General features: G+C 44.0%; 1 protein-coding gene across 2 annotated transcripts in view; it reads left to right on the top strand.

Moving 5' to 3' along the window:
- The window catches only part of STAG2 (STAG2 cohesin complex component), a 116,443-nt gene that overhangs the window by 53,937 nt on the left and 41,165 nt on the right, over positions 1 to 21,341 (top strand). For both annotated transcript variants that reach the window (XM_075184368.1, XM_075184367.1), the window contains 7 exons: positions 1,850 to 1,948; positions 2,044 to 2,123; positions 2,635 to 2,742; positions 2,980 to 3,091; positions 4,343 to 4,460; positions 13,741 to 13,844; positions 14,022 to 14,114. In XM_075184368.1, the coding sequence (XP_075040469.1) occupies positions 1,850 to 1,948; positions 2,044 to 2,123; positions 2,635 to 2,742; positions 2,980 to 3,091; positions 4,343 to 4,460; positions 13,741 to 13,844; positions 14,022 to 14,114 (714 nt within the window). The remainder of the gene's footprint in view (positions 1 to 1,849; positions 1,949 to 2,043; positions 2,124 to 2,634; positions 2,743 to 2,979; positions 3,092 to 4,342; positions 4,461 to 13,740; positions 13,845 to 14,021; positions 14,115 to 21,341) is intronic.

The following is a 21,341-nucleotide window of genomic DNA, read 5'->3' as shown; positions in this document are numbered from 1 at the left end:
CACTGCTCCCTACATCTCTAACCTTATCTCTATTCACACTCCCTCCCGCTCACTGCGATCGTCCAACGATCGTCGCCTCTCTTCCCCTCTGATTACCTCCTCTCACGCACGTATCCAAGACTTCTCCCGCGCCGCTCCCCTCCATTGGAACAAGCTCCCCCGCTCCATCAGAACTTCCCCTAATCTGTCCTCTTTCAAACGAACATTAAAAACCCACCTTTTCCTTAAAGCCTTCCAGTCTCATGCCTAAACTCCCACCGGTCGGCTACCTCTCTTTCTCATCCCTTCTTCCCTTCTCCCCCTTCCTCCCGTCTCTCCGTCTCATCCATGTGTCTGTCTGTCTTCCCCTCCCCTTAGATTGTTCGCTCCTTTGAGCAGGGCTCTCCTACCTTCTGTTTCCATCACTTTTAACTGCGCTCTCCAGCTACTCATATCACCTCCTCTCAGTCCCTCTGCCCTCTGTCTCCTCTCGCTTCTCTCCGCTCCCCTCAGTGACTCTCAACCTGTCATCCGTGCCCACCCTCTTGGGCCATAGTTACCTGCCTGTACTCACTTTTCCCCTCCCTCCCTCTCTTTCATGCTGTGCCTGAGCCCCAAGAGTTATAGTGCTTACTGTTACTTGTACTGTGCTGTTTCACCTTGTACTGTGCCACTGTTTGTCCTTGTACAGCGCTACGCATACTTTGTGGCGCCCTATAAATAAAAATTAATAATAATAAAAGTTGTAAACATGGACATTAATAACATCATCCTGTGATATTGATTGTAGAAACAAGATCGAGGTACTGTGTACACAACACTCTGGACATATTAAATGGATAGTACCAGCACAGTAGTTTAGCCTTACTCATTTCTTCCCCTAGAATGAAATTCCTGTGACATCACATGATTGTTTTGTTGTGTGAAATGTCTACAATAAAAAGTTGTTCTACCTGCATTATCATGAATGGAGGAAATTGAGTGCTGAATGGAGAAAGGATGTTTTGGTAGGATCCAGGGAAATTAGTTGTTTTTTTTTGAGACACACAGTTGACTATTAAAAGCACACAACAAAAAGAAAACAAAGCTTGCACCAAAGTATTCCAGTTGGGAGTCAAGTTTGCCAATCGACATTCTGGAATTGAAGGCATTCTTACAGGCCCTTCGAAATTGGCGCCTGATTTTATAGCAGATATGTTTGAATACAGTAGGAAATGCTGCCGATATGTTGATAAAAATAAATTTAGGACTTGACCATTCAAATAGTGTTCTTTGATCTTGCACACACATGTAAATCTGTAGTCCAACCTTGAAAGGAAAGTTTTTGTAATGGTTAAAGCCGTGGAAAATAATGCTGTAACCAAGTCTCGATAGTATAGAATAAATTTGCACACTGAAACTATAATCAAAAGATTTGTAATAGTGATGAATAAAAAGAAAATGTAATGAAAATGCAAGACTAAGAAAGCAAACACAAAGATAATAAAACAATGAACAGGACTTGCGCAGTATGGCAATAGACTATGAGGAAATATGCAGTACAATGCTGTGAAATTTAAATCCAAAGCAAACTGGGTACTGGCAGATAGTAGGGGTTATAGCCAGGTTTAAAGGACAGAATAAAATGTGATGTCAGAAACTAGGGACAAACAAGATCTAAGGAACTGAATGCCTATGCAATCTGGAGCTGACAAATTGTGATGTGCATTTGGAACAGGGTTTATTTATGTAAAGGGATATTGTTACCACAACCCACATATTTATTTATTTTTTTAGAATTTCAGCCAGACTTGCGTAATTGAATAAAACTATTCTATCTAATCATCTTGCAATTGTGATTTGTTTACATCCCTCCTCCCTCTGTTTTTAGCAAGGAGAGGTACGACTGAAATGTCTAACAGCTTTGCAAGGTCTGTATTACAACAGAGAGTTGAACTCCAAATTAGAGTTATTCACAAGTCGTTTCAAGGTATGTTATTCCATTTTTAAAGATATTAATGAAATATTTATTTTTGAAGCATCTTTTGTATGTATCTAATGAAAGAAGTTCTCTTTTTTTCACAGGATAGAATTGTGTCCATGACTCTTGACAAGGAGTATGATGTGGCAGTACAGGCAATCAAGCTTCTAACTCTGGTTTTACAGTGAGTTATCATTTTTAATCTGCATTTGATATTTTATAGTGTGGAAAGAAAATGCATTCTCAGCAAAAATGTGCATTTAGACGTAACTGTATAAGTTATTCTGGCAATCCATATTGCTACAAAGCAATCAAAACGGCTATGGGGGATGAAATCAGAAATAGGCAAGCTGATCTAATTTATTCTTAGCCAAATGCTCATGATAGTAAGACAGTTCTTGGATAACACCAAGATATTACTCAGAGCTTTACAGAAAAAGTTTAATAATTCATATTCATCCCGGTCGCAGTGCTTAGTCTAAATTCTCCTGCAGAACTCACTATGAGAAGTATAAATGTACTAAATAAAGCCTGTTGAAAGTGGTAACACCATACTAATCTTAAATCTCAACATTATTTCCTTTTTGTAAAATTTTTGATTAACCCCACAGTAGTTTTGAAAATATTTGAACTTTTATAAGTGATGTTTTCTACTAGTTTAAAATGCATGTGTTGCTTTTGTCTTTTTCTTATAGAAGTAGTGATGAAGTTCTTACTGCTGAGGACTGTGAAAATGTTTACCATCTGGTATATTCTGCCCATCGGCCGGTAGCTGTTGCAGCTGGGGAGTTTTTGTACAAAAAGTAAGATAATTGATATCCCTACTGACTGAAAACACAGATTGTTGATGCAAATAAATTGTACATGCCCGCAATAATGGAGTCAGTCATGTATTTAAAGTATGGCCTGGTTCTAATACGGTTATACGCAGCCATTTTTCTTTGCACTCTAGTTGAAACTGTTTGCCTTTAACGTGCATGTATGATTTATGTGAACAGAAATTGATTTTGTCTCAAAAACAAAAAAATTTATATTTGCAGACTCTTCAGCTGTCGAGATCCTGAAGATGATGGCATTATGAAGCGAAGAGGGAGGCTTAGCCCAAATGCCAACCTAGTGAAGACTTTGGTGTTTTTCTTTTTGGAGAGTGAGGTACCGTATTCTCAATTTGTAACATTTTGTTAAATATTTAGTATAACCACACTAAAAAATTTGAAAAGCATACAATTTCATAATCACCTCCAATTTGTATTTTGCTGTTACACTGCTCTCTCCTTATGTTTAAGAACTCCAGTTTCTTAGAAACCCATCCCTTTCAGCATCAATAAGAGGAACTTCTCTAAAGTGGCACTAATGGTGACCTTGTGCAGTGTGTCAATAAAATAGTCTGGTCGAGCCATGGCATACCTCTTTGTTGCAAAACAAAATTAGATCTAGGGCACCCCAACAGCCGCAGCAGCCTTGAACAAACGGAATGGAATACCACTAAATCAATTCGAACATACAATGGTTTTGTACAATGGTGCTCAGTAACTTGTCATACAAGGTGCAAACTAAGTGTCAGAAAACCATATAGGAAAATTCCCAATAGACACATGTAACATATATAATGAAGTGAATCAAAAAAGTTCCATAAAATCTTTAAAACACTCCCGTGTCATATATCCTGAAAGTCTGTCTGATGATCCCCCCTAGGTGTTATGCTTACATCAACAGGCAAGCGACAATCAACTACAATAAAGGGTTTTTACGTTCTTTCTTCATATATTGATAAATCAAGCACATCTCTACATCATACTTCCAGATGGTCTCCCATCCAAGTATTGACCAGACTGAATCCTGCTTAGGTTCCAAGATCAGCCAAGATTAGGCTTATTCAGGGTAATGTGGCTAACTTCAGTGAAGGGTCTTTACATTCTTTTTTTTCTCTTGTATCCTCATTCTTCTTACTCCCAAATATTCATTCATGGAATGGGAGACAAAAGAGAACAAAGGCCGAATCTAGGCGGATTACCCTTTTAAAAACTTAATTGCAAAATATTTGAAAACTTTAAAAAACGTTTTAAAAAAATTAAATTCATCCCATACAAGGTACTGTTGATAACAGCCAATCTTCCACCAGAATCTCTCCTTTCTCCTTTCAGCCGTATATTACAAAAGAATCCTATATTTTCTAGATCCAATCTTGCTTGTATACCTCATTATTGACAAATTGAAATGAGCAGTTTATGCATCTGTTAAAAAGCAGTTTATGCAACCTAATAAAGGTTTTCGGTTGTCTTTTCTGAAGATTTGATTATATGTTGAATGTTAAAGTATGCTTTACAAGGCCGAACAAACATTTTTCTTTTTGTGCAAATCCTCTTTTTAAACCATAAATACATGTATATATTTTGTCTGCAGTTGCATGAACATGCCGCATATCTTGTAGACAGTATGTGGGACTGTGCCACAGAGTTGCTGAAGGATTGGGAGTGTATGAATAGCTTGCTGTTGGATGATCCTCTGAATGGCGAGGAGGGTAAGTATTTTTTAAATGATCACCATTAATGGTACAATAATTTTCAAAACCCTTAACTCCTGTTTTAAGGAACACTGCAGTCCTATCTTGTATACGTAGTTTATGTACCACTTGTTGTATATGTCTTTGCAGTAAGTTGGGCATTTACATGGTTTTGTATCAATATCAAAAGTTGCGTTTAATGGGCCTGATTCATTAAGGAAAATTAAGCAAAAAATTGAGTAAATTTTTTTTACTCAAGTTTTCTGGATAAAACCATGTTGCAATGCAAGTGGTGCAAATTAGTTTATTATTTTGCACATAAGGAAAATACTGTCTGGTTTTTTTTTCATGTAGCACACAAATACTTGATAGCTTATTTGCACACTGAAATGTAAAGTTGATCTAGGACATAGCCTACCCCAAATATAAATCTTACCATCATCACATTTTAAATCCCCCCCCCCCCCCAATGCAACATGGTTTTGCCTTACTCACTATTGCTTAACTTTTCTTAATGAATTAGGTCCAGTGTGTGTGTGTGTGTGTGTGTGTGTATAATATATATATATATATATATGTGTATGTATTTATTAACAAAAAATTAGTAGGTGATAGAAGAAACATAAAAGGACAATTCTCTTGCACAGCCATTTGTGGGACACTGCTTTCCATGGGGTATAGGGCACTGTGCCTGGGAGTAAGGCATTACATTTTAATAGCTTGTCTGGCCTTCTCCCTCCCTTCTTATTAGAGATGAGCGGGCTCGGATTCCGCTAAATATCCGAACAGTGCGGACCCGAACGGGATCCGAGCACTGTTCGGATATTTCCGGCGGGCAAAATAAACTGTCGTCCAAGTCTAGCGTCGAATCTCGCGAGGGGTGGGAGGGAGCGCCCAGAACAATTCCATCTTGTACCTCTTTTTTTGCCATTATGTGCTCAAGCTACCTCGGTGCAATCTTTTGGCCTAAAAACAATATTGTGAGGTGTTCAGAATAGACTGGAAATTAGTGGAAATGATTGTTATTGAATGTTATTGAGGTTAATAATAGCGTAGGAGTGGAAAAAAAACACAAAACTGTTTTTTAGCACTTTTTATGTTTTTTTCAAAATAAATCTGAATCCAAAACCTTAAATCCGAACCAAAACCTTTTCGTCAGGTGTTTTGCGAAACAAATCCGAGCCCAAAACCTCAAGCAAATCCGAATCCAAAACACGAGACACCAAAAGTGGCCGGTGCACATCCCTACTTCCTATGTCCCCTGGACAGAGGAGAATCCATTTTTTTTTTATAGTATCTACGGAGTGGGGCACTTTGGAGTTATTTTATTTTCAATTAATTTCAACGTATTTTCTCTTACATCCTATCTGGGGGACACTGCTACCATGGGGTTGTGTGAGGGGAGCGGAGTTTGGCACTTAACTAATTAACTTTTTGTTAATGTATCATGCTGACAAACCCCTCCCCTCTTCAACCCCCTTGTAGCCTCTTCAGTTTTAGTTGAGTGCCCAAGGGAGTTGGGCTTACTTATGCTAGGCAGTATATTTTTTACTAAGAATACTTTATTTAACTTAAATTTTATTTTTTATTTTATCCCCTACAGAACAACCTCGTTCAGGAAATGGAGCAGCTGCCAGACGGAGAGCCGAACGGCTCTCACTGACAGCAGAGAGATTTTTTCATCTCCTTAGTGCTGACGGGCGGCTTATATAAGCTTCTGTCACACTGATCGTTACCCAATTACCTGCACTGCCACGAGTGGTAGAGAGCGCCGGTAATCAATAGCGTCTAAGGCTGCCTGGACTATACCAAACCCCCTCCTCAGAAAAGGAGGGGGGAGGGGTACTTGGGGACTTGGTCTTTACTTTTTAGGGCCCACACTAATAAGAATCGGAGATTACTGCTTAGGAAGAAGCAGTAAATCGCCATTGCTGCCAATTCTATTTAAAGAGCAGCAAGTGCAGGACGGGGAGAGCTAAGGATAATAGAGCTCCCCCGCGTACAGAGAATCTTTGGACTCTCCCAGTGCGCCAAGATCTGTCCGGAAAAAAGACATCAGCTACTTCTGAGGAGATTAAGCAGAGCTGCTGACAGACCTCTCCTGCTCTAGGCAACATAGCCTTTTGGAAGGTTAAGTACCACTGAAATAATTATACCCACTATAATATAGATGTATTAGAAAAATTATTGATGCAAATAGTATAATTTATAGTATTCTACTTGCATAGATATTTCTTTTGCCTGACACACATAGTCTAACAGGGATACTGTCTTTTGACTTCTGTCATAGATTAGTTAGTGTCTTCTGCATATTCTTGTGTGATTGCCTGTATTACATTTTATTGCTGTGACTCTGTTCCTTATAAAATATCAGAACAAGTATAATATTTTGCAGAAGGTGCTTTACCCTTGTCAAAGTGTAAAGTTAAATTACCCGTTGAACAACAGGACCAGGGGGCGCTTTGTACTGACTGTGGTGGGGTTCTCATAGTAGCGCAGGGACAAACTAATGCACCACCAATAACGAACACACCAGCATGAGCGGCTGCCCTGACACAGGGAGTTGCAACATTGCTACAACTGCTTTCTAATTCTGGCGATTACTGTGGTACTCACTTCAACCACTGGAACAATAGACCCACTTATTTCAGGCGGGACCACGGGGATGACAGAGTCCGTTGTCTTGGGACAGGCGGGGGATCCATCCTTACTTACGGGAGAACCGGCTTGCTTTACATCCTTTGCCAGAGGCCTAGATAGGTTAAACCGTTTCTTGGATGCGCCAAGACCCTTACCCAAGAAAAAGCGACACAGACCCGCTAACCCCCTTGTGTCCCTCTCTGACTCAGAAAGATCCTCAGAAGAGGAGGGCGAGCCTATAGATGATTCTGATTCCACACATGTTATGGACCCAGAGGAATCTTCCAGATATCAGGGGATTAACGACCTGGTGGTAGCTGTTCTGGCTGGCATTAGATCTTCAAGACCTAGAAGAGACTAGGGCTACAGGTCAAAGTCTCTTTAAAAAGGTCAGGAAACGGGCAATCCGATTTCCTCCATCTGTGGAGCTGAAAGAAATTGCAGAAGCATCTTGGAAACAACTTGATCCCAGGTTCATTATTCCACGAAGGTACCTGGCTCTATTCTCCTTACAGGAAGATGACCTAAACCATTGGGAACAGGTCCAAAAAGTTGATACACCAGTGGCAAGCTTAGCTCGCTACACCACACTACCTGTTCCAGGGACAGCCACCCTGCGAGATCCCACTGACCGTAAGGTAGAGGCTTTCTTAAAGTCCATCTATATTGCAGCAGGCACTTCATTTAGACCCATGTTTTCATCTGCATGGGTTGCCAGGGCTATGGAAACATGGGCTGATCAGTTGGCAACGAGTCTGCAAGATTCAGACTTGCTTCCCCTTGCCCTACATCTCAAGGAGGATTCAGGATACTTATGTGAGGCTGCCCAAAATGCAGCCTCCATCTCCTCCTCGGTCTTCGCAACGGCAGTCGCGGCCAGGAGGACCCTGTGGCTGAAGTCCTGGGACACAGAAACTGGCTTAAAGCAATCTCTCCCTTACTCAGGTGGAGTACTATTTGGGCCTGGATAGGACAGTATAATTTGCCATGCCAGAGGAGGCAAAAGTACCTTCCTCCCGGTCAATGTCCCAAAGCCTAGGGCACCAAGTTTTGGCTCATTTAGACAGCCTTTTTGGGCTGTCTAAATGAGCCAGAGAATGACCTTTCTGGGACTAATAATGGATACCAACAAACAAAAGGTATTCCTTCCAGAGGACAAATCCCGATCGTTGCGGGACGCTACAATACGAGTTCTGACCTGCCGCAGACCGTCGATCCTTTTATGTATGCGCCTTCTAGGAAAGATGGTGTCGACTTTCAAGACTCTTCCTTATGGTCTACTTTACTCTCGCTGCTTCCAATGGGACTTCTTAAAAAAATGGTCAGGATCCCATCAAAAATTGATGCGCTTGTCACAAGAGGCGAGACAATCCCTCAGATGGTGGATGGTCCAGGACAATCTGGTAGTCGGCAGATCCTTTTGCCCCATGGTCCTGGATCTTAGTATCCACAGATGCCAGCCTTCGGGGATGGAGGGCTGTGGTCCTTCATTTACGACTTCAGGGTCTGCTCGGGAGACCTCTCTCCCCATCAACATACTGGAACTAAAATTCATGCAAATGCCCTTACAGGTTGCCCAGACCATCCTTCTTGGCCACCTGGTCCGTCTGCAGTCAGACTACGCCACGGCAGTGTCTTATGTCAACAGACAGGAAGGCACCAGTAATGCAGGAGCAATGGAGATGGAGGCTTGACCTTGGACGAAAACCACATTCCCTCCATCTCTGCAGTCTTTATTCCAGGCATCCAGAACTGGGAAGCAGACTATCTAAGCCGGCATGCAATTCTGTTGGGGGAATGGTCTCTTCATCTGGAGGTCTTCCAATCTCTAGTCGTTCGATGGTGGACCTAGACCTAATGGCATCTCATTACAACCGAAAGGTCCAGCACTTTTGCTGAAGAGCATGGGACCACCTTGGAGGTGGCTATCGATGTAATGATAATGCCCTGGGACTTCAAGTTAGTGTACCTGTTCCCTCCCATTTCCATGATTCCCCGCATTGGGCGGCCACCCAGTTCTACTTGTGGCTCCAGCTTAGTCTGGTATGCAAAAATCCTGTTAATGGCGGTAGGTCCAGGTCTTCGGTAACCACATCGAGAATACCTTCTTTTATAAGGACCATTCCAACATCAAGACTTACCTCGACTGAATTTAACAGCATGGCTGTTGAAGCCAACCTTTGGTGGTCTAGATGCTTTTCTCCAAGAGTAGTGGGCACCCTCCTTCGGGCTAGAAAACCAGTATATGCTTATATTTACCACCGCATCTGGCGTACCTACATTAGATAATGTGACAGCCGACTCTGCCATACGGCTTCGTTCCACCTCTTAATGGTTCTTGCTTTTCTCCAGGATGGCCTGGGTGGGGGCCTTTGCCTGGGTTTATTAAAAGTGCAGATCTCGACACTGTTGGTGACTTTATACCTTCGCCTGGCAGACATTCCAGACGTCAGGACCTTCCAACAGGGAGTACTGCATATCCAACCTTCATATATTCCGCCCACGGCACCCTGGGACCTTTAACCTGGTCCTTTAAAATGCTTCAAGAAGCTCCCTCTGAACCGTTACGTACTGCGGAATTACGGTTCTTAACATGGAAGATTGCGTTCCTTCTAGCCATTGTGTCAGCTCGTAGAGTTTCCGAGCTGGGTGCTCTCTTGTGTCGTGAACCATATCTCGTCTTTCACGATGATAGGGCGGTTCTCAGAACAGTTCTTACTTTCCTGACAAAAGTGGTGTCCAATTTTCATGTTAACCAAAAAATGGTGGTCCCAGTGTTCACAGGGGAGCCACAGTCTTCAGGAGCATGCTCTATGGTGTTTTTGGTTGATGGTCAGAGCTCTCCGAATCTATGTCCATAGGACAACAAGGATTCGCCGCACGGATTCTTTATTTATTTTATTTGACTCCTTGAAACAAGGTTGGCCGGCCTCTAAGCAATCAATTGCTTATGGCGACTATTAAGCAGGTTTAAATCAATGATAACAGACCTGTGTCAGATCGTATTGTTGCCCATTCTACCCATTCGGTGGGGGCGTCGTGGGCTGCGCAAAATGGGGCCTCAGTGGACCAGTTATGCAGAGCAGCCACTTGGTCCTCGGTCCATACTTATACAACATTTTATCAATCCAATGTATTTGCGTCGGCAGAGGCCATATTTTGGCTGTTGTGCTCTACGTGCTGGGCTGTCAGTGCAGTCCCTCTCTTAAGGGGGCTGCTTTAGAACGTCCCCATGATAGCAGTGTCCCCCAGATAGGATGAAAGAGAAAAGAGGATTTTTATACTTCTGATAAATCTGTTTCTCTGATTCATCTGGGACACTGCGCCCCCTCCCTTCTGCTCTTCTGCTGTTTGGTCTCTGGTTGGTTGGCTCTCCTTCCTTGGGGCTTTATACTTAAACTGAAGAGACTTCAGGGGGGAGGGGTTTGTCAGCATGATACATTAACAAAGTTTACTAGTTAGGTGCCAAACTCCATTCCCCTCACACAATCCCATGGTAGCAGTGTCCCCAAGATGGAATCAGAGAAACGGATTTATCGTAAGTATGAAAATCCTCTCTTCAATTGATTTCGATTTATTTTCAATTGATTTCAACTTATTTCTTCAGTTTGATCCATAGTGGTTGCTGTCTGGGTGATCAAAGCGGTAGAAAAATGGGCTACACTCGGTGGCGGCATACGGTGGGGGATGACTAGATCTGAATTTTCTGTTGGTCAAACACATTAAGGAAACATCCGAATATTTGGGTGGCACAGTCTTGGATGCACGCCATGGTCTGTCCAGGACTACGTCCTTGGCGGCCAGTTGTACTCTGGCTCACATCTTGGGAAGCGGGTGCTGAATCCAAGAAAGTCTTGGAGGCATTGCCCTGAATGGATCGGTACTGTTTGGTATTACTCAGACCTCTTCTTTGTCCAAAAAACAGATTTGTTCTTTTGCCCCTTTCTGAACTTGAAATCCCTCAACTTACATTTGAGGGTAGCAAGCTTCTGGATGGAGTCTATTCGCCCTGTTATCAACGCGCTGGAGCGGAACAAATTTCTTGCATCCTTGGATGTCAAGTATGAATATCTTCACATACCAATATGGGAAGGCCACCAGAATCTTCTCAGGTTTGCAGTGGACGCGTCCCATTACCAATTCAGGGCCCTACCCTTTGGTCTGGCAACAGCACCAAGGGTATTTATGAAGGTGGTGGCGATCATGTCAGCACTTTTACAACAGAAAGGGTTGACTCTAATACCATACTTGGACAATCTCCTGATAAATGCTAATTCTTCCCCTCTTCTTCTGTCCTGACTGTGCTTGACGGCGGAAACGATACAATCGCACGGATGGATCAGAATTTTCAGAACCATGGACCCATAGGCGTTGATACCACAACATTTCCTTGAACTTACTGTGTGGTGTATATCTTTCCTCTAATTTCTATGTTGCCTCAGGTGTTAAAAAAGGCCAAGAGGGAGGTAGTGCCGGTAATTCTGCTGACACCAGACTGGGTGAGAAGATCCTGGCATGTCGACCTTCTAGGCATGGCGATAAAACCACCCAGGTGACTTACTGTCAGGGAAGATCTTTTGAGCCAGTGCCCGTTTTTCCATGAGGATTTAGTATGGCTGGCTTTGACAGCCTGACAGCTGAAGCCTTGATCTTTCGCAGGAATGGTCTCTTGGAAAACGTCATCCAGACAATGATTAAGGACTGTAAACCAACGTCTTCCAACAATTATCACCCAATTTGTAAGTCCTACGTAGGCTGGTGTGAAAGGAGAGCTCCCACCTTTTCTTTCTGTCTAGCTCATTTTTTTTGTCCTTCCTCCAGGATGGTCTGGACAAGGGCCTGGGTTTGACTTCTCTTAAGATTCTGGTTTTGCCATGTCTGTCTTTTTTTTTTTTTCAAAGGTGACTGGCTGGGCCTGAGGTTCACACCTTTCTTCAGGGGGTCCTTCATGTCCAACCACATTTTGTTCTGCCGTTGGAGCTGTGGGAACTGAATTTAGTTCTTTAAACCTTGCAGAAGTCTCCTTTCGAACTGTTGAATTCTTGTCACCCTAGAGATTCTAACCTGGAACGTTTCTGATTTGGCGGCTCTGTCCTTCAGGTCACCCTTTTTTTGTTTTTCACGATTAAAGAGCTGTTTTTCACACAAAGGCAAGGTTGTGTCAAAATTTCATATCAACCAGGATGTTGTTAAACCTTCATTGCCCCAGGATTTTCCGATTGTCAAGGTCCACTCCTTTTGCTGGATGTGGTTCGGGCTTTGCGGATCTATGTGGGCCTCCTTACGTAAGACAGATCGCCTTCTGGTGTTATACAACCCTCACAAGTGTGGGTGGCCGCTGCAAAAGAAACGGTTGCCAGATGGATAAAGACTACTAGTAGTCAGGCGGAGCGATCTTCTGTTCAAGATGGGATTATGGCTCATTTCAGTCGGTCTCCTGGCAATTGCGAAGTGGAGTCTTTGTTGAACAAGTGTGTAGGGCAGCTATCTGGTCTTCGATCCACACATTTACCAAATTGTATCACTTCAACGTCTTTTTTTTCTAAAGACGCTAGCTTTGGCCAAAAAGTATTGCGCGCAGCACAATCAGTGTTCCCACCCATAGGGGCAGCTTTGGAACATCCCCAATCCCCATGGTAAGCAGTGGCCCCTAAAATGGCCTTGCAAGAGAGAAGAGGATTTTTTACTCACCGTAAAATCTGTTTTTCTTAACCCTTAATCCATTTGGGGGAAACTCCACTCCCATGCCTTTGTTTTGACAAATCTTCAGTTGCATGTTTCTTGTTTGATTGTGGCTTTTAGTCCTTACTTTAGGCCTTTGTTAGTTAGATAAACTGATTCTCATCCTTCCAGGGGACATAGAGGGGAGAGGGCAGACCAAACAAGTTGTTAGAATTTTGTCCCTTACTCCCAACACGGCGCCCTCTATACCCCATGGAAAAGTGGTGCCCCCCCAAATGGATTAAGACAGTGGTTCCCAAACTTTCTCAGTTTGAGGCACCCCTAAATCAAAATAATTACTGACAGTCCATTTTTTTTATAAGTAGTTTGGTTAAAATAGCGTAATAAGTTTTCAGGTCAGGATAGAAATACTTATTAAGTTGTCTGCAAAAATAATACACAAATCCAAAGATGTTCCCCTTGTCACTTTTTGTTCCTCCGTCATCACACTATGCCCTTTAATTGCCTCTTTTGTCCTTCCATCTTCACTCTATGCCCCTTCACATAAACACTGTACCCCTTCATTGTCACTTTTGTTCCTCCATCATCACACTGTACCTCTTCATCCGTTTCTCTTGTTTTACACTGCCCCTTTAATCCTCCGTTCATTTTGTTACCTTTTACTTGCCCTTCTTTCTTCTGTTTTCTTCTATTTCTCTTCTGCTTTCTTTTCTTCTGGTTCTTCACTGCACCGCTCTTCACTAAAAAAGTACTGCCTGGAAAACCCCACAAAGAGAAGAATTACCAAGGCAGGGTAATTTTATCTTACCGTGGATACTATGCAGAATTTGTGTGTAACATGCTTTTTCTAGATTTAAATATTGCAGAATTATACTTTTGTCATCTATGTGTAATACTTATTCTAGCTCAGCAAAAACTAATACATTTCATAAGTCATTCTTCTACAGTAACATTGTATTTTTGCATTGCTTTGCAGCACTAACAGACCGGCAGGAAAGTGCACTAATTGAAATTATGCTCTGTACAATCCGACAAGCTGCTGAATGCCACCCTCCTGTTGGGAGAGGAACAGGAAAAAGGGTAAGCCTTAACTTTCGAATACAGTACTAGGGTTTGGGGGTTTTTTCCACCATTTTTCTTGTTAATTTGACTTTCACTTTTCTCTTTTGGCAGTTTTACAATTATTACTGCAATGGAAATGCATTGTACAGTTATTTGCATCATATCCAATAGTTTTATATTCTTGTTTCGTTTTAGGTACTGACTGCTAAAGAAAAGAAAACCCAGCTGGATGACAAAACTCGAATTACAGAGCTCTTCGCAGTATCTCTCCCTCAGCTGTTAGCGAAAGTGTGTACTGTCATATTTATTCTATATATGCTCATGAATTAGTATATAACACCATTGTAGTACATATCAAATTTATAACCCATAAGACATGAAGTAGTTATCTATGCAACTATAGGTTTCTGTCACATGATTCATGCCTTTTGACTTATTTGTGTTTGAGGGGAAAACCCTTTATAGTGCTGCAAAGAGTGTTAACCCCTTTTGTCATTTTTTTCACATTTTACTTAAATCAGGGAATCAAGTTTTATTTGGGTACTCTTATCACTAATCAACAGAAAATACCCAATTGATGAAAACTACTCAAAAACTTTTCAGAAATATCAGACATACTTGGTACAAGCACATATAGCTGCAATGTATGTATTTTATGATTTGGGTAATTGTATATGCATTTTGCAAATCTGGACAATTTTCATCCATTCTTTGCAGTGTTGTTAAAACTAACTCTGGGCGGGAATAATTCCACAGGTTTTTGATGTGATTAAGGCCTGATCTTCAATTAGGTTTGCCACTGACCTTGGTCTCCTGCTAACATTTGCAGACTATTTTCCCATGGAAACTTTCTCTGGTTTCTTCCTTGAAACACTAAGTGTCATTGTTGCCATAAGTCACATGTTGGATTCCCTAACAAGTGCTCTTGCATCTATGCTTAATTTTGAAAGAATACCTTTCTATACAGATTCACAGTTGTCCCATGTTCTCTACATTTCTCTATCATCCTCTTGGGGGACACTGGAACCATAGGGTATAGAAAAGAAGATTTTTGTACTTAAATCTCTTTCTCAGATTCCATTTGGGGACACTGCTACCATGGGATGGTGTGATGGTGCATGGAGTTGGCACTTAAATAGTTAACAACATTTGCTGCTGTTGACTACTTACCTCTGCAACCCCATAGACCTCAGTAATACTAAAGTCCCAAGAAAAGGGTAGGACAATACAAACTAAACCGTAGAACAGCAAAACAGAGGGAATGCAGTGTCCCCCAGAGGGAATCGGAGAAAGAGGTGTAACGCAAGTACAAAAATCTTCTTTTCTCCTTCATCCACTCTGGGGGACACTGCTACCATGGGGACCTTCCACAGTAGCCCCGAAGGGGAAGGGGGGGGAGTGCTCTGATCTATCAGTCCGCAAAAGAAATCAACCTAAACTGGTGTGCGAAGGCGCAAAAATGTTGAACTTGTAAAAACGAGTAAAGGTATGGACAGAGGACCAGGTCGCTGCCCTACACAGTTGATCTACCGAATCACAGTTGCGAGCAGCACAGGACGCCCCCACCCTCCGGTTAGAGTGCACCATGAGAATGGTTTGCTTTCGCAGCTGGCCAACCTTTCTTATGAGAATCCTAAAGTACAAAAAGAGAGTAGATCCTCCGACAAGAAGTCGTCCAGTCCACATGAACCTTCAAGGCACGGTCAACGTCCAGGCAGACAGAAGGAGGACCAGAGGAAGAAATACCTTCCCGAAAAGTCGAAACCAATCTCTCCTGGTTAATATGAAAACCAGAAACTACCTTTGTCAATGAAAGTAGGCACAGTTATGAGTAACGCCATATCCTCATGGAACACCAGATAGGCAACCCTACAGGACAAAGTCCCTAGCTCTGACACCAGTCGAGCAGAAGCCATGGCCAACAAAATTGCCACCTTCCACGTAAATAAAACCACAGATTTACAGACTCCAGTGGTTCGGCTGGAGGGCACCAAGGACCAAAATCAGGTCCCACGAGACCAGAGGAGGAATGCAAGGAGGCTGATCATGTAGCACTCCTCGAAGAAAAGTACAAACATAGGGAAGACAAGCCAAATGGCGCTGTAAAACGATAGAAAGCGCTGAGACATGAACCTTCAGAAAACTCAGCCTAAGGCCCATCTCCAGCCCGTCTTGAAGAAAAGCCAGAAACCGGGCTAGGCTGAAAGATGCAGGGTTATGACGCCTTCTCTCGCACCATTGTACATAAATCATCCACACCCTGTGATACATCTTGGCCGACATCGGCTTTCGAGCCTTCATGAGAGTTTCCAGTACCCCAGAAGAGAAACTCTTAGTTCTTCAGAGGCCGGCTTCAACAGCCATGCCATTAAAGCCAACTGAGTTAAGTTCGGGTGCTGGAAGGGTCCATGACTGAGAAGTTCGGGTCTGAGGGAAAGAGCCCAACCCATGCCCTTCGGGCATGAACAATATGTTGGCAAAACAAACCTGCCTTGGCCAATTTGGTGCCACCATAATGACCGGAAGACCTCCCAACCTTACTCACTGTAGAACCTCCAGAATCATTGGAATTGGTGGAAAGCGCTATCCCATCTGCCTCCAGAGGATCTCTGGTTCTTGCACAAAATCTTGGCACTTGATGGTTGTCTGGACACCATCGGATCCAGATCTGGAAGACCCCATCTGTTGACCAGTTGTTGGAAAACCTGAGGGTGCAGGGACCACTCTTCCGGATAGATTGCGTGCCTGCTGAGGTAATCCGCTTCCCAATTGTCTATCCCGGGAATGAAAATTGCGGATATCGCTGGAGCACAGGCTTCTGCCCAAGCCACAATCTATCCTGCCACCTGTATGGCTCCTGAGCTCTTTGTCCCTCCGTGGCGTTGTGTAATTGAAGCCGAACCGGCTTTCCCTGAAGGAAAGCTTGTGTACCCTGAAGGGCTAACAGCATTGCTCGTAATTCGGGAACGTTGATCGGTAGCAGAGCCTCCTTGTCGATCCATAGACCCTAAGGATGAAAATGGAGAACCACCGCTATGCAGGCTGGCATCAGTTGTTGCTATGATCCAAGCCCCTGGAGCAAAGGACCTGCCAGTCAGATGCTCCTGTGGAAGCCACCATGACAGTGCCAGACGGGCCCTTTCGGAGAGTCAAATCCACTGGGTCTCCAGATGAAGAGATCCCGACCACTGTCTCAGCAGAGCTCTCTGGAAAACATGCGAATGGAACTATTCGTAAGGAAGGGTCTCGAATGTGGAAACCATTAATCCCAGGACCCGCATGCCCAATCGCATGGAAGGCTGAGGATGATCCAGGAATATCCAGACCGAGCTCTGAACTGCGCAAATCTTCTGCTCTGGTAAGTAAAGTCGCTAGAGAGAGGTGTCCATCAGAAGTTCCAATGCTGATATCCTCTGGGAGGATTCCAACTGGTAACAGATAAATGATTATCCACCCTTGCTGTTCCAGAAAACGAAGAGTCAGGGACATTCTGGGACAGGAGAGTGCCAGAAGAGGTCTTGAGGAGTAAATCGTCCAGATATGGAACTATGTTCACCATCTGGGCACGCAGACCTGCCGCCATTGCTGCCATAATCTTGAAAACTCTCTGGCAGCAGTGGACAGACCAAAGGGAAGCACCCGAAACTGAAAGTGGCAGCTGCCTATGGTGAAGTGAAGAAGGGAGTGATGTCCCTCCCAAATGGGAATGTGAAAGGAAGTGTCCCAGATATCTATGGACGCAAGGAACTCCTAATATTCCAATCCCTGGATCACAGAGCGGACCGATTCCATCAGAAACCTGTCCACCTAAAAATGTAAATTGAGGCTCTTAAGGTTTAAGATAGCTTGAAACGATCCGTCCTGCTTGGGCACCAAGAACAGATTTGAATAAAATCCCTTGCGTTATTGAGCGTTTGGGACCCGGCAAGTGACCCCAGCGGCCAGAAGAGAAGCGTCCGACTGGAGCATCGCACACCTCTTGATCAAATCGCGAGGCAGTGGAGCCTGGAAGAATCTCTGAAGACCATACCTGCAACCACGAGGAGGGGGGGGGAACCCTTGGTGCTGGGACACCTCTTGGAGAAGGAACCTCTGCTTCACTGAGACTGCCTCTTTGCTGCAAATGGTCTACCTCTAACGGAAGACTGACCCCCTCTGGCCCATGCTTCCACGTAAGGACTGCCAAAATGAACTGAACATAGGAATCCCAGGCTTACGAGAGTTTACCGGCAGAAAGGTGCTCTTGCCTCCAGTCGACTGACTGATCATGTTGTTTAATTCGGGCCCAAAATGGACTGAGCAAGAAGAAGGTAAGGCCTCTAAAGCTTTCTTGGATTCCCCATCAGCATCCCAGGAATGAAGACAAAGCTGATATGGAAGCCACATTCTGAGCCGCCTCATAAAGGTAACTCGAAGCCTCCGTGTGGTGAAGAGCCAAAGGAGGGAGCTCGGAATCCTGCAGCCCTGCCGCCAATTGGTCGACCCAAAAACTCCATAGCTCTGGCCACCCGAACAAGGGTCTAAAAGACGTACCGGCCACAAGGAAGATGTTCTTAAGAAACCCCTCTATCTTGCAGTCTGTCGGATCCTGAAGGCCTGCCAAATTGGCACTTGCAAGGTAGTATGCTGGATTAACCTGGCAACCAGAGTATCCACTCTTGGTAAGTGCTCCCAACGAGCTACCTCCTGCTCCTGAAGCGAAAACTTTTTGGCCGACTGCTTCCAGGCGGACTCCGTGAGCTCCGCTGATGATGAAAAACAAACTATTTTGAACTTACTACGCTTAAAAATCCCATGCTCAGGAAGACCCAAGTCTTCCTCAACTTGTTGTTTTGCGCACTACCATAGCCAAATCCTGAATGCCCTGGGTTCTGGCATTGTCATTCCAGTCACTTAAGTGTGTGGAATCTGAATCCTCCACTTACTCGCCTTCCTATTCAGATGAACTCTCTGATTCTGAAAACAACAGAGAGAGAGAAAGGCGGGAGCACTTGGCCCTAGGCACACTGCGTAGGAGAGTCTAAAAATATTTTAAGACTGTCCAAACACTTTCCCAGAGGGGATGACCACGCAGGCTTAGCCTGAGTAACCTGGGACGGAGATGGGAGGGCCTGTAGGACTTCACTCTCTGAACCCTCAGAAGCTACGGGATTAACCACCTCAACGGAGACTGCTGAAGAGCATCCCGCATTAACATTCACAGACGCGACAGTAACTTCTGCTAGACGATTGATAAGCTGTGCCAGCATAGAAACTGATTGTGCCAAAGAGGACACCTAGGCAGGCTCCTTCGCAACAGTCATTTTTTTTTCCGTTTCATTCTCATTATACTTGTGTTTGTGTAGAATAGTATCACAGCCTGCTTCAGTGTGCGATTAGAATCAGCACACTATATTTAAAAAAACAAACCCTAAAAACCAGACTGTGTACGAGCTATCTCCGGGTGAGAGCCGTCAGGCGGCTTCGTAAGCCGTTGTCACACTTGGTGGTACCTGATGACCAGCGCTACCTTCGGGTATAGAGTGCCGCGATTCAGCACAATGGTGGCCACCATCTTATGGCCTCTACCTAGTTCCCCCTTCGGGGGGGGGGGGGTAAGTTTTATACATTGATTAAAACAATTGATATTGACGGCAAGACCCGAAGGTGCACTTATAAAATAGAAGCTGCACGTATTTGGGGGCTAAGAGAGACAACGCTGAAGAACAGAGAGGAGGAGCTGGATACAAGAGCCCACCCCACAGAAGAGGGTATGATGGTATCTCCTAGGGCGCCAAGATCTACCCGGGTAAAGTACACAGTACACTTCCCAGCCTTCTGCTTGACTGCTGACCGAGACTCCTCTCCTGCTGCAGATCTGTACTAGTCTGTTGTACAGTATTGCAAAATGGTATTGTTACTCTCTGGATAGCAGAGCATATTCAGGGGAATCACTGCATCACAAATTTTTGCTGGGGTACAGTATTTAGCAAACAACATATAGTAAGATACATCTTTTGACTGATAGTCAGAGATTTGATAGTATATTTTACAGTCTCTTTGCTTTTGTTGTGTAATTGCTAAACTGTCTCTGTATATTTTGCTCTGTAATTGCTATTCCTCTCATAATGTCTGATAAAGGAAAAGCACCTAAAGCAAAATACCTGTTCAAAATGCAAAGTAAATTGTCAAATGTAAAGTAGGACCTGGGGGCGCTCTGCGTAGATTGTGATGCACGGCCAGGGTAGTATTTTGCTGTTAACGAAAGAACCGGTGTGGACTGTACCGCTGGCACAGTCGATGGGTCCCATGGTGCAGCTACTCACCCGTTAGGCACAGACTACAGCGCTATCGGCGGTTTCTCCTACCTCGGCAGCAGGGTCATCCCTTTCAGCGGTACTTCAACAACCGGTCAATGAAGAAGCTGATTTATGACTGGCTGGCCCTTTATCTGCATAGTCCACATCAATGGTTAGGGCCATTGACAGACTGAACAGAATTTTAGACTCTGCCAAGATCTTCTTAGTCCATAATCAAACGGAAAAGGACTAATCATCCTCTTCTTTCGGTCTCAGATTCAGAGATATCATCTGAACAGGGCAGGGAAATCCTTTGAGACAGACGGCCCTCAGGTCACGGATCTTGATGATTCTTGCAGAAATCGGGGCATTGAGGATTTGGTCCTGGCATTTAGAAGGACCTTAGACATAGATGAGCCTACATCTGCAGATCAGGGTCTTTTTTTTAAAAAAACAAATAAAGCACGGTCTGCTTTCCTCCTACTGTGTTCAGGAAAATTGTGGAAGCAGGTTGGTCACAGCCAGACTGCAAGGTAGTAGTTCCTAAAAGTCTTATGACATTGTACGCCCTACAGTTAGATGCTGTTAACCGTTGGGAGCAGGTACCGAGGGTGGACACTCCGATGGCACGGCTTGCTCGTCACACAACACAGTTTCGGCCACAGCCTCCCTTCAGGATGCTACATGAGCTTCATTTAGACCAATGTTATCTTGAGCATGGGTTGCATGGCCATGGAATTATGGGCTGACCAACTCGCTACCGGATTCGGACCTGCTTCCCCTTGCTATTCACCTTAAAAAGGCGTCAGACTATTTATATGAAGCTGCTCAGAATGCCGCCTCAATGTCTTCCTCTGCGCATGCCTCAGCGGCGACAGCAAGGCGGACTCTCCGGCTTAGATCCTGGGAAGCCGATGCAGAGTCAAATGCTTCCTTGAGGCCCATCCATATTCAGGATCAGTACTTTTCGGGGCCTGAGCCGGATAATATAATTTTGTTAGCGACTATGGGGGAAAAGAAAGTTCCTTCCAGTCAATGTTCCAGAGTTGTGGATACCAAGGTTCAGTTCGTTTCGCCAGCCCTTTCGATGGAGCTCCTCCAATCGAGGTCAGGCGAGCAGTGGAAGACCTTTCGGCTCCAGAGGACATTCTTACAGATGAAGGTCTTTTTCCTCTTCCTCAACAAGACGTGCCGTCTTTATCCTGCAGCCTGACTCGCATCCTTATCTCCTCGTGGC

This window comes from Mixophyes fleayi, chromosome 9 (assembly GCF_038048845.1).
Source record: "Mixophyes fleayi isolate aMixFle1 chromosome 9, aMixFle1.hap1, whole genome shotgun sequence".
Classification (NCBI taxonomy): domain Eukaryota; kingdom Metazoa; phylum Chordata; class Amphibia; order Anura; family Limnodynastidae; genus Mixophyes; species Mixophyes fleayi.
The sequence above is the reverse complement of the archived record's forward strand: the minus strand, read 5'-3'. Positions and strand labels throughout refer to the sequence as shown.